General features: G+C 40.9%; 1 protein-coding gene across 1 annotated transcript in view; it reads left to right on the forward strand.

Annotated features, from left to right (window-relative positions):
* Window positions 1-637: 637 nt before the first annotated feature.
* Window positions 638-12,682, forward strand: part of Tfb1m (transcription factor B1, mitochondrial) — a 32,726-nt gene continuing 20,681 nt past the window's right edge. The window contains exons 1-4 of the mRNA XM_090337923.1: window positions 638-831; window positions 3,225-3,376; window positions 10,071-10,179; window positions 11,560-11,711. Of these exons, the coding sequence (XP_090194049.1) occupies window positions 699-831; window positions 3,225-3,376; window positions 10,071-10,179; window positions 11,560-11,711 (546 nt within the window). The 5' untranslated portion in view covers window positions 638-698. The remainder of the gene's footprint in view (window positions 832-3,224; window positions 3,377-10,070; window positions 10,180-11,559; window positions 11,712-12,682) is intronic.

Here is a 12,682-nt window from a genome sequence, read left to right on the forward strand (position 1 = left end):
GGGCTGACAGGAAAATAAGTTGGGGACTTGTAGGAATGAAGAACAGGAGAAGGTGAGGGGTTAGAATGGTGACAGACGGAGTGAATAAGGATCCATTTTATTACGAACATGTTTGGGCTGGGAGTGTGGCCTAGTGGTAGAGTGCTTGCCTTGAATGCATGAAGACCCGGGTTCGATTCCTCGGTACCACACACCTAGAAAAGGCTGGAAGTGGTGAGGCTCAAGTGGTAGAGGTCTGGCCCGGAGAAAGTCCAAGGACGGTGCTCAGGGCCCTGAGTTCAAGCCCAGGACTGGCACAAAACAAGCAACTTCGACCACAACAGCAAAGAACTGTGTCTCTACACTATTCCTATAAGCTGGGGCTTCGCGGGGGCGGGGCTTCGTGGGGGGCGGGGCTTCCCGGGGAGGCGGGGCTTCCCGGGGGTGGAAGCTACTCGTGCGATCGCTTCCCCGAGACCCCGCCCCTGATTCCCAGAATCCGCTGGGGCTCGCTTGTGGAGTCACGGGGGGCGGGACACCGTGCGTGCCCTCTCAGTGTACCCGGATTTCCTGCCTGAGCCGTGGAACTTCCGACCAATGAGTGGAGCTCAGAGGCGGGCTTTCCCTCGCCAGGCACCGCCCCCCCGCCGGCAGCTCCCGGAAGTCACGGAGCTCTGGGCCGCAGCCGATGAAGGGTCCGGGTCGCCTTCCCTGGCATCATGGCTGCCTCGGGGAAGTTCAGCACGTTCCGTCTCCCGCCGTTGCCCACCCTTCGAGAAATCATTAAGTTGTTCAGACTGCAAGCAGCGAAGCAGCTCTCCCAAAACTTCCTCCTGGACCTGAGGCTGACAGGTGGATGTGGCGCCCGCGCGCGCAGCTCTCCCGGCGCCTCGGGGAGCGCGGGCGGGGTTTAGAGCCGGACCGGGCGCGCTCGGGGCGGACGTTCCCTCCTCCCCGGTCCTCCCTGCGCCCGGGGCCGAGCTCTGCCCGCGCGGACGGCGCTGAGCGCGGCCGGCCGGCCGGGGCCGTGTGGGCGGGCCGGGGTCGCGCGGGCCCGGGCCTCCGAGGCCTCGTGGGCTCTGCGCCGCGGCCCCCGACGCTTCAAAGTTAGGACTTTAAGATTCGTAATACTCAGCCGCGGGCCCAGTGGCAGAGTGCTCGTCTTGCGTGCAGGAAGCCGTGGGTTCGATTCCTCAGTACCACACAGAGAAAAGCCAGAAGTGGCGCTGTGGCTCAAGTGGTAGAGAAAACCCGAGGACAGTGCCCTCAGGTCCTGAGTTGAAGCCCCAGGAGGACTGGCCAAAGAAAAGAAAGAAATACTCAGCCAGGCACTGGTGGCTCATGCCTGTAATCTAGCTACTCAGGAGGCTAAGATCCAGCCCGGGCACTAGACTCTTATCTCCAGTTAACCACCACAAAGTGGGAAGTAGAACTGTGGCTCAAGTGGTAGAACACTTGAGGTAAGGGCAGGACCTAGGCCCTACGTTCAGAGCCCAGTACCTGCACCCCAAAATAAACAATCCTTGAGGATACTCAGTGAATAGCTACTCTATGAGCTACAAAGTGCAGATGCTAGAGATAGATATGAGGGTGGACTGGGTAGTCTCTAGCATCCAGGTTTTATTTGATTTATATCTCATTCCCTTGAAAAGTCAGTTTTTAGAAGGCCAAATTTACATACGGTGAAATTCACCTGTTTGGGAATTCCTGGCTTTTGACAAATAATGTGTGCTGGTGTAACTATCTCTCTCCCCCATCCAGTTCTCATTTTAAAAAGGAGGTGGCAAAGATAAAATACACCACACTACAAAAAAAAAAAAAGTACACTAATTCACTGCTGAGCGTTAATGTTTTCAGATTTTTTTGATATTTCACTCCACTTAGTCCCTCTTTATAAGTTGAAAACAATAGTAAGTCACAACCAATAATGCACAGTCCACAAAGCATCAATGAGCTTGAGGGCGAACCTCTGTCCTGCCTGTCATAACTTTCCAATTTCAAAAATAAGAATATTGCTTACTTAGTACTCATCTCAGAGAGACATTTGGTAGCTGTAACATAGCAAGGATTTGGCTTCAGAATTTATACCTGAGTTGGGGTCCTTTCTTTGCTTTCTCCCTGTCTTATCACACAGATAAGACAAGGAAGCTGTCGGTGTTCACGGAAACTAAATTGGAGGGCTGGGAATGTGGCTTTGTGGTAGAGTGCTTGCCTAGCATGCATGAAGCCCTAGGTTCAACTGCACTGTTCCACATAAACAGAAAAAGCCAAAAGTGTTGCTGTGGCTCAAGTGATAGAGCACTAGCCTTGAGTAAAGGAAGTTCAGGGACAGTGCCCAGCCCCTGAGTTCAAGCCCCAGGACTGACCCCGTCCCCCCAAAAGAAAAAAAGGAAACTAAATTGGAGAAATAGTTCTTAGTCTATGAATTTCAAGGATTAGTAATTACTAATTGATGACTCTCAAGTAGAGAATGGGTACTGACTCCCTCTCTAGTTGGAGATGGATAAGGGTATGGTTTTTGTCTTTAAAAGGTGGTCATCAGTAACAAGCAAACAGGACTACACAGTGTTCATGAACACATGCCAGTGCATTTTGAGTTGCTGAGTATTCACTACTGTTTAGAAGTCCTTGTTGCTTTGATTTGAATGTCACAGTCAGTAAACCCAGTCCATTCTGTGTTTTTCTAGAGGTCTGAATAGTTACAGGAAAAATTAGTATTTCCACATTAACGTGTGTTTGGAAAACTTAAAAAAAGAAATATCCATTAGAACAGATTGGACTTTTTCCTGAAAATGACTAAGGATTCAAATTTCTGAAGGTTATATGATCCCAGGTTGTGCTTACTACTGAAGAATTGCATATAGGTAAAAATGAAGACTACTACCCACTCATTTTTGCTTCTGGAAGATTTTTGATGTGGGAAAAGTATTGCTCATTCAAATATTTAATGTCCTGCAACTAGAGTAAAGTTCTGTAGGCTTATCTTGCCAATCTTAGGAACAGAAAATATATTAGCCACATTTAAGTAAAGGACATTTCCCAGCTGCCTTATTTTTTATAAGGAACTGGGACAATTCAACATTGATATGATAGAATATTAAATGTCTGTATGTTGGTTTAGGTTGAGAGTTAAATAATCAAGTAATGGTTCATATGAATTTTTTTATGTATTATTTTCTCCTGTAAAATGCATGCATTGACATTTGCATAATGTCCAGAGATGACTGAAACTTTCCTTCTTCTAGATAAAATTGTCAGGAAAGCTGGCAATTTGACAAATGCTCACGTTTATGAAGTGGGTCCTGGGCCAGGGGGAATCACAAGATCCATTCTCAATGCTGGTATTGCTGAACTTCTCGTGGTAGAAAAGGACACCCGGTTCATTCCTGGATTGCAGGTGAGGCCCTCTTTATTTTTTGGAGACAGGGTTTTGCTATGTAGCCAGTCTCTCTGCTTTTTCTTTTCTTTTTTTTTGCATGCTGGAATTGAAATGACAGGTGTGTGTCACCCTGTTCAGCTAAGTGAGATGTCTGTTTTAGGAAACAATAACAAGTTAAGGATTCCAGGCATGGCCAAAGAGATAGGGCTTCTGCTTATCAAGCACAGTGACCTGAGTTCAAACCCCTGTACTGTCAGAAATCAATTTTTAATGCCTGTCTTGAACCATGATTCTTAAACCTGATGCTAAACAAACTGCCTTGAGTGTTTCTTTTTCTTTTTGTCCATTAATATTGCTTATCATAGCCCATTCCTTCAAAATCATTAGTAATAAAAAATTAATGCCCATTAATAGCTCACTGGCATCAGTTCTGATAACTTTTCAATTTGGTTCAGAACAGCATTTACACAAGCAAAAGATCAAAAAAAATACATGCTAGATCTTTATCGAAAGAAACTAATTGTTAAGTTTAAGCATTTTTGCTGGAGAATTTTCAGTGAAGGAATGAAACTGCACACTAAGGGTGAGGTTTAAAAACACAGAAATATCTGAAGGAACTCAATGTGTTTCAATTGAGAGTATTTATGTATCTATTTTTGGTAGTGCTGGGGTTTGAACTCAGCCTAGCACTTGTTAGGCTGGAGCTCTACTACTTAAGCCAGACCTCTAGCCCTTGTTTTACTGGTGATTGTCAAATAGGGTCTCGCTTTATGCTCCATGTTGCTAGAGTGGCAGGCCTGTATATCCATGCCTAGCATCCTATAGATTGGAATGACAAGTGTGTAGCTGTATGCCACTGGTCAAGATACAATCTTGAGAACTTTTTTTAGCCAGAGCTGGTCCTATGATCCCCACTTCCCCAGTAGTTTGGATAACAGATCAGAGCAAGGACATTCAGCCAAGTGAAGGTCTTCACAGCTGTATTTTATAGGGTGTCAGTGGAAAGTTTGAGCTTGGTTTGATCTTTTCTAGGCAAGATTTAAAACAAATGAGAATTCACACAAAAGTCAGCGTTGAAAAGCACGTTAAGTTCTTAAAACATTGGCAATCAGTGGAACAAATTTTATCAGAGAACTTATAAAGAAAATTCCTCATAGGGGGCATTTAATGATTTCTGTGTAATTCTAAAACTTTCTATAATAGAGTCCTGAGCATTTGGCTCATGTGGCTTGCAACTTACTATATGATTATAAAGGAACAATAAAATAATCCTTATTCTTATTTCTGCATAAGAGAGCAAATTGATTTAAAATTAGCACATTCAAATACTTATTTATATATTTGTTAATGGAAAAATGTCTAATTTCTATCAGAACAGTTTGAGAAAATTTGTTTTAAAACCTACAACTTAGTGCATGTGTCTAAATTTATAAGAAATGCAGCAATATTTCTCATTGTGTTTATCCAGTGTTTATGCTTTAAAGAATTATGTAACAGTCAATTTTATCTAATTTTGTCAATCAGAATTCATTTCAGATTTCTGCCTTTATTTTGGGATTGTGGCACAGTACATAATCCTTGATGAAATATGAAATTTAATAGTGATTTTTGCTTTGAACTGTGTTTTCCAGTTGGGACTGCATCCCAATTGGAGATGAAACTGGAAATATTCTTATTGAGATCAACCACATGATAAAAAAAAAACCAAGTAACACTGCATAAGTCCCTTCATATTCTTAGTGCTTTCTCTATGAAAAGAGCCCTGTTCTGACTTTTTCACTCTTCAAGAAATTTCATAACCCTCAGATCTCTACATCTGTTCTATGCACAAGGGAGAATCTCTTTTTACTTTAGATAGTCATCGGATTGATCCTTTTGTGATGGTACTAGGGTCTGAATTAAGGATCTGAAGCTTACATACTCTGTTTGTGCTCTGCCACTTGGAGTCATGCCTCCAACTCTGCTTTTTTGTTGGTTATTTTGGGCAGAGAATCCAGGTGACTTTTCTGCCCAGGCCGGCTATGAACTCAAGAGTCTTAGATAAGATATTAGCTTCCTGAGTAGCTAGGATTACCTCGCTGGTAATCGCTGAAAACATTTTTAAAAAGCAACTAGTTAAGTATGGTGGGGGCACATCTTTATTGCAGCTACTTACAAGGCAAGGATCAGATTTCACAGGCCAGCCCAGGCAAAATAAGAATAATAATGTGATTCTTTTCTCAATGTACAAGCTGGACATGATTGCAAACCTCTAATCCCAACTCTTAGGGAGGTATAGGTAGGAGACTCACAGTCCAAGGCTGGTCCCTAGGCAAAAAAAAAAAAAAATATGAGATACTACTCAAAAGTAAGTTAGAAAAAGGAAAAGGAACTGGAGGTGTGGCTCAAGTAGTCCATTAAGACCCCAAGTTCAGTCACTACTGGAAACAAATAAGTAAGGAAAAGAACAGCTGCCCTCCTTCTCTTCTCTTCCAGGCCCTGCAGGCCTGTCCTCCCTGCCCTGTACTTGTACTGTCTCATTAGGTTTGTCATCATTGGACATGCTAGGCATATGTTGTTTATTGTCAGGCTGGCTACTCTGGCAGGTCAGTGTCTTGAGGGTAGAGATTTAAGTGTTGTTTTGTTGTCTGCTCTATCTCCAGGACATGTGACAATACCTCCTCAGAGCACATGCTTAGTAATGTCTCACATGGGAAATAAGAGATTCATTGTCACTGTCTTCATGTATCATGTTAACTGCTACATGTAATTTATTCTTAGTGCCTTCTACATAGGTGAAAGACTTGCCTTAAAAGAAATGTTGGGTACTAACATACAAGCTTCTTTTTTTGTAAAGAATGTTTCAATATGTAAAACTACTTTCTATTAGAGGTTCTAAATTGATCATAAAACTGAATAAAGGCAGAAGGAAAGTGATCTAGTTTAAGGATTCCATTCCAGTGATTTCTAAGCTAATAGAATTACTTTTTAAAGAAAGTGTCATAATTTATGAAGTGTCTTCTGGCTGAAAATGTGTCATTTGTACTTTAATTTCGTTCGTACAGCAGAATCATGAGGCAGCTAAGGAAGGAACACCTGGTGATAACATGTGTTCCCTCTCTCAGTGTGTTGTGAAAGTAAGAAAGCATGACTGGTCCGTGAAGCCATTGAATAGTGGCTTCATAGTCTACAGTGTGGCTTTTGGTGTCCACTTGCCTGGACTGACTCAGGTTCTACTGTTAGTTTTGTAACCTGAGCCGTAAATTCTGTCTCTGGGACTACCTTTTACTCATAGGGGTTGTTAGGGTAAAGTGATTGCCTGCCACGTAGCAAAGAGTCAGTATAATCCCTGTTATAAACAATAGCATTCTTGTGTCCATGTTGTGAACACCTGTGGCTTTATGAGAGACTGGTTCTGTGGAACAATGCAGAGGAGGAGGAGGTGAGGTTGTCCTATAGGAGTGTGGTAGGTATTCCGTGAGATGTAAACATTGTAACTTTATTATGCATTGCTTGATTAGTACTTGTTGTTTATCTTCATTACAATATTGTGACTGAGTAAATTCTCTCTTGTCTTGGAGAGGGTACAGTGCTGAGTGTGAATAATAATGTACTTCCTTGGCTTGTCCTTGACCTTAGAGTATTGTACTCCATCCAAGGCAGAGACTCTACTCAGTCATGAATTCATTTCACTGCTTATCTACCACACTTCTACGAAACAATCTCCCCTCCTCTTCCTATGCCTTATCTCTAGTAAACTACTCAGAAAAGGCCAGAAGTGGCACTGTGACTCAAATGGTAGAGCTCTAGCTTTGAGCACAAAGAGACTCAGGGATGGCTCCCAGGCCCTGAATTCAAGCCCTAGGACAGGCAAAAAAAAAAAGCAAGCAAACTAACTGAAGTCTGGTCATCTCCTTGAAGAAATCTATTTTAGCACTATGTCTTTGGACTAACAGCATCCATTTTCCATGTACATTCTATCTTAGAATGCTTTTTTCATCTATCACATTTCACGTCATAGATTCCTCTCATATTGTTTGCATTATAGTTTTACCTGTCCCTCAGGAAGTTATTTATTTCAGTGCTATTTGGGCCCTAGTCTAAGGCAAAGCAGAAGAAGGTAATTAATGCTTAGCTCATTACGAAACATTGGCTGGCTGCCGTCAGATTCTCACTGTGAGAAGGTGGCATAAAATATACAAAATGGTCCTTTGATATAGTTCTTTGTTCTCAAGGAAATTAGAATTTTTACCTAAGTTCCAAAGAATTGCATAAATTCATTTCTCATCAAATTAAATAAAAAAGCTGCCCAGGTGGATGGCAGTTACATGCCCCCTGCTGTACAGCTTTCAGTAAGACTTCACTTGTTAGTAGAATTTTTTAATGGCTATAGAAAAAAAAAGTTTCTGTATTTGTTTCTCTTGTAAAAAATTTTATTTTTATTAAAGACATGTCCATTACATTGTTTCTGCATGTACCTTTCAAACCTTTATACCAGGAAAAACAAAAACAAAACCATTTTCTGTCTTGGAGACTTAATTACTTCTGATAGAGAGTGAGAATTTTATACTTCATGGTGTGAATTGTGGGGGCTAAAGCTTCTAACAGTACGATGATGTCATGTGTTATGGAGATGCTTCTTTTCTTCAGGATTTTGTTTTGTATTTGTATACTTCTTTAGTTAATTTTAGCAAAGCTGTGTTAGATCTGATTTGGGGAAAGTATAGGATTGAAAGCTAAAATTGAAATGATAAAATTGTTTGTGGGAATATAGATGTACTTTTGTCTGCATCATCTCAACATCTGCCCTTTGTACCTCCAGGGTTCTAATTGAACGGCTGTGATAGTGCTTGTGTATAACCCACCATATTCCTCCAAAGCATAAGCAGAATGAAAACATTTTTACTATTATGGTTTGGTTACGAAACCTGTATGTGTCATTGCTGGGCATTATTTAGGTGTTTAAAAAGCTACTGTTGCCAGAGGCTCTTGCCTCTCTAATCCTATCGAGGCAAGAGCCTGAGATCTAAGGATGGTGGTTTGAAGCTTGCCCAGGCAAGAAAGCTCATGAGACTCTTATGTCCAATTAACTACCAGAAAAGCTGGAACTGAAGCTGTGGCTTAAGTGGTAAAGTGCTAAAAGAAGTTCAGGGACTATATCTACACCCTGCATTGAAGCCCTAGGACCATTTTTTTTTGTTTTTTTGGTTTTTTTTTTTTTTGTTGTTGTTGTTGTTGTTTTTTTGCCAGTCCTGGGCTTGAGCTCAGGGCCTGAGCACTGTCCTTGGACTTTCTCAAGACTAGAGCTCCTCAGCACCACTTCCGGCTTTTTTCTATGTATGTGGTACCGAGGAATCGAACCCGGGTCTTCATGCATGCTAGACAAGCACTTTAACCACTAGGCCAAACTCCCAGTCCGTGTTTTTTTTTTTTTTTTAAAGCTATTGCCTAGTTAGGCACTTGTAATCTGCACACTTCACACCTGTAATCCTAGCTAGTCAGGTAGCTAAGCACTAGATGACTGAAATTCAAAGACAGAAAAGTATACTAGACTCCCATTTCCACAGTAACCAGCAAAATAGCAGGGCCAGAGGTATGGCTCAAGTGGTAGAATGCCCAATTTAGTAAGCTTAAGGAGGGAAAAAAAACAAAGCTGTTGTTTATAATCATCATATCAATGCAATCAGCATCCACTTTTTCCTCCATAATTCCTTCAAGGCACTGTAGGAAGCCAGTGGACTCCAGCTGCCGTTCCTTCTGTGTGGGGAGACACGCAGGGGAAACTGGTGCTTCAGAGTGGACATGGACGCGGTGGAACTTTCATAGGGCAGATGTGGCTTGCTTTAACTAAGACTTAAACCTGGGTAGAAATGCAAAAGATACAGAAGAGAAATATTCTCCTTTAAACACAGGGAAGGATATCATCTTTGGAGTATGCAGTATTCCAATGTGGGAAATATTAATGTTTCCAATGTGGTTACCAGAGCATGTAAATTAGTACCAAGGAGTCATTTACATTGCTTTTAGTTTTAATTACTCACTTATTTTCTATAATGACATCATGTAACATAAGCTTTTAATTCTGTATTTGTATTTTCAATAGGCTAATTCATTTGTTTTAATTACATGAAGCATAATTATGGGGAAAAAACTTCAGCCTTCTCTAATCTTGGTAAATGTTATCATTAAATTCTCAATGTTTATATAATAAATACATGTCCCATAGAGAGATAACTCTTTAACTTTTCAACATACTGAAATTACTATTTATTGCCTGGGATTTATAAAGTTAATGTTTAGCAAATGTCATTTTAAATAATCATGTACTATATAAGTAGCAAAGGTGTGCAGTTGCTATTGTTAAATGAGCAAGGCAAACTGTATCAAGCTAGTTGATCTCAACATTTATCATTTTTGTATGGTTTATTCCTAATTCTCAGTATTTCAGTCATTTTAACATATGAGTTGATTTTATGCTGAGTTCTGTGCAGAAATAGAATTTATTCTGACGGTTAGAGTTATACTGACTTATTATTTGTGGAATTGTAAGCTATTGCTCTGTTATCTGTTACTACCTGCAGTCCTATGCATGGTACACAGAGCCCACATAATGTGCTGTTAGTTCATCAGTGATTGTTCCTCATCTCTCCTTTTTCTACTGATTTATTCATGTAAAGTGTGTGTCTTTTTTCTCCGAAGTGTATGAGCTCACCTTTTTCTTTTTGTAAACTAGATGCTTTCTGATGCAGCGCCTGGAAAGCTCAGAATTGTGCATGGAGATGTGCTGACATTTAAGGTAGAAAAAGCTTTTCCAGAAAGTGTAAAAAGACACTGGGAGGATGGTAAGTTCCCTAAGTCAATTGGTTTGGGTTTTTTTTTTCTTTTGCCATTACTTTTTTGGTCAAATATTTATTGTAGGATATATACACTGTAAATTTGTTTCTATGTCTGAACAGAATTATATACCATGCAATATTTATTTAGTGCCCTCATTCCTTTAAATTGTAAAAAGTAGATTTGTATTTGTTTGTTTGTTTGTGCTGGACCTTGAATTCAGGACCTGGATTCTATCCGTTAGCTGTTCACTCAAGGCTAGCTAGGATTACAGGCTGAGAGGCTGTAATCAATGCTCAGATTGTAATTACTTTTTAATTCTAATTGCTTTGTCTCACATCTTCAAATTTTAGTCTCTATGCAAATAAACTTTTTTTGTTTTTAGATGCTATATAATGGTGTACTAAGTGCAGTAAGATTACACTCAATGACCCACGAAAGTTAAATTCTTTTGGGGATAAGTGTTTTACCTGCTCTGTGCCAGCCTGTAGAGCACTCAGTTACATGTTTCTTTTTTATCAGAAGCTCTCAGAACAAATGGAAGAAAGACATCAATACGTCTGACTCTAGGCTCGGTGTTCCTATGTCTCTGACCACCCTAGACCAGACTTCCAGTGGCCTTCCTCTGTCTCTGCCTTCTAACATCCTCTTCTCAGCACACAGTCCACAGGTCTCTGCCCCCACCTCAGCTATGTTAGGACTGCAGTGACCTTCCTGTTTCGTACCTTATCTGACCACATGTCTGCATTCATTTAGCTATTATCTACCTCCTGTATTCTACTGTGTTCTCCATGACATTTGTGAACTTACTGTAGCTATTCTTTGCCACTGGTTATTTTTGTCAATCATTTTTTTTAATGTGCTTTTTCCAGCAGTTTTTCTTTATGGGCATCTTATATTCTCATGCTTCAGATTGCCTGGGTTGTTCCACTCGTTCCACTCCTTTGATTTCGTTTTTCACCTAAATATTGAGGGCATTCATGTCTCCTATCCAGCCTGACTCCCTCTCGTGGAGATCTGACACCCCCACCGTGCCCCACAGGCACTTGAACCTCCACATGTTCAAAGAAGATTGATCTTTCCCTCAAATCAACTCTCTTTCATTGATTTCCTAAACCAGAAATCTGAGGACATTCACTGCCTAACTAAATACTAATTAGGTTGAACTTCTCCTCGGTGGTAATTACAACTGATTATAAGAAAACAGTCATTCTTTAGATTGCTTTTAAATAATTAATGGATTGAAAAGTACTCAGCTGTATCTTTCTGTGTAGTTTTGTTTGATGCTATTAATATCTAGTTTGATTTTCCTCTTAATTAAAATAATGTTTTCTCATACATTGATAGAGTTATCTAAGGTTTTAATATCTTCCTCGTCTGCCAAACAGATCCTCCAAAGGTGCATATCATTGGAAATCTGCCTTTTAGTGTTTCAACTCCACTAATTATCAAGTGGCTTGAAAGTATTTCCCTTAAAAATGGGCCTTTTGCTTATGGCAGAACTCAGATGACTTTGACTTTCCAAAAGGAAGTGGCTGAGGTAAGTTTGAAGTGTTTCTGGACATTTTATCACATGATCAAATTCCAAAACAAAATAACACTGTAATTTTACCTGACTGAATGTTCTATGTTAATTATACACAGGGAAAAAAAATGCTTAGCCAAAAGGTAGGCATACCACGAGGACACTGGTACAAGTGCGGGAAACTTGTGGATAGAACATGAACGAATGCGCCAGCCAAAAACAGTGTGGTGCCTAAGTACCAGTACCATAGCAAGATCAGGGAGAGGAAAGCTGGGCAGTGTTAGCCATATCTGCATGCGTAACTACTGGCCTGGGATGCCTTAGAACTGATGCTTTGCACTCAGTAGGACAACAGTTAAGAATGTGATCATTACTTGGGGGCCAAGAAAGGAAATGTTCTCATTGTGCGGTATATGGACTTGGACCACGTGTGCACGTGCGTGTGTGCACACGCACGTGCACCTTGCCATGGCAGTGCTCCAAGTGCAGCTGTTGGGCTGCAGAGGTTCAATGAAGGGACTGGTGCACACTGCTCCACCTCACTTGGATGGTATCTCCTATCTGGTCCCTACCTCCAAGGCAGGAACAACTGTGAATTCCACGTTCATTTTTCTCCTCCGTGATCTGGTTACATAGATTTATGTCCACATAAGTCATACAGTGAAGGCTTGGCCCCCCCCCCCATTAAGCTGTATATAAGTATATTCATGTAGTATTCATTCTTATCCCAAACATCTTGTGTAGCATTTGCTTTCATGATTGCTCCTGAGATTTGTAATTTACATAGCTATGTATATTACCTGCTGCTTGTCATAATTTGTCCAGGCTCCTGTTTGGGGATTTGGAATTAGTTTCAGTGTTTTGTTATTACAAGCAAAATTGTCATGAACATTCTTATATTTATGTCACCTGGGCCATGAGAATGAAATTTGTTGAGCAATAAGCCCAGAAGTGGCCTTGCAAATCTTTACTCTTGCTGCATAATG

Source organism: Megascapheus bottae, chromosome 8, assembly GCF_031878675.1.
Source record: "Megascapheus bottae isolate mThoBot1 chromosome 8, mThoBot2.hap1, whole genome shotgun sequence".
Taxonomy (NCBI): domain Eukaryota; kingdom Metazoa; phylum Chordata; class Mammalia; order Rodentia; family Geomyidae; genus Megascapheus; species Megascapheus bottae.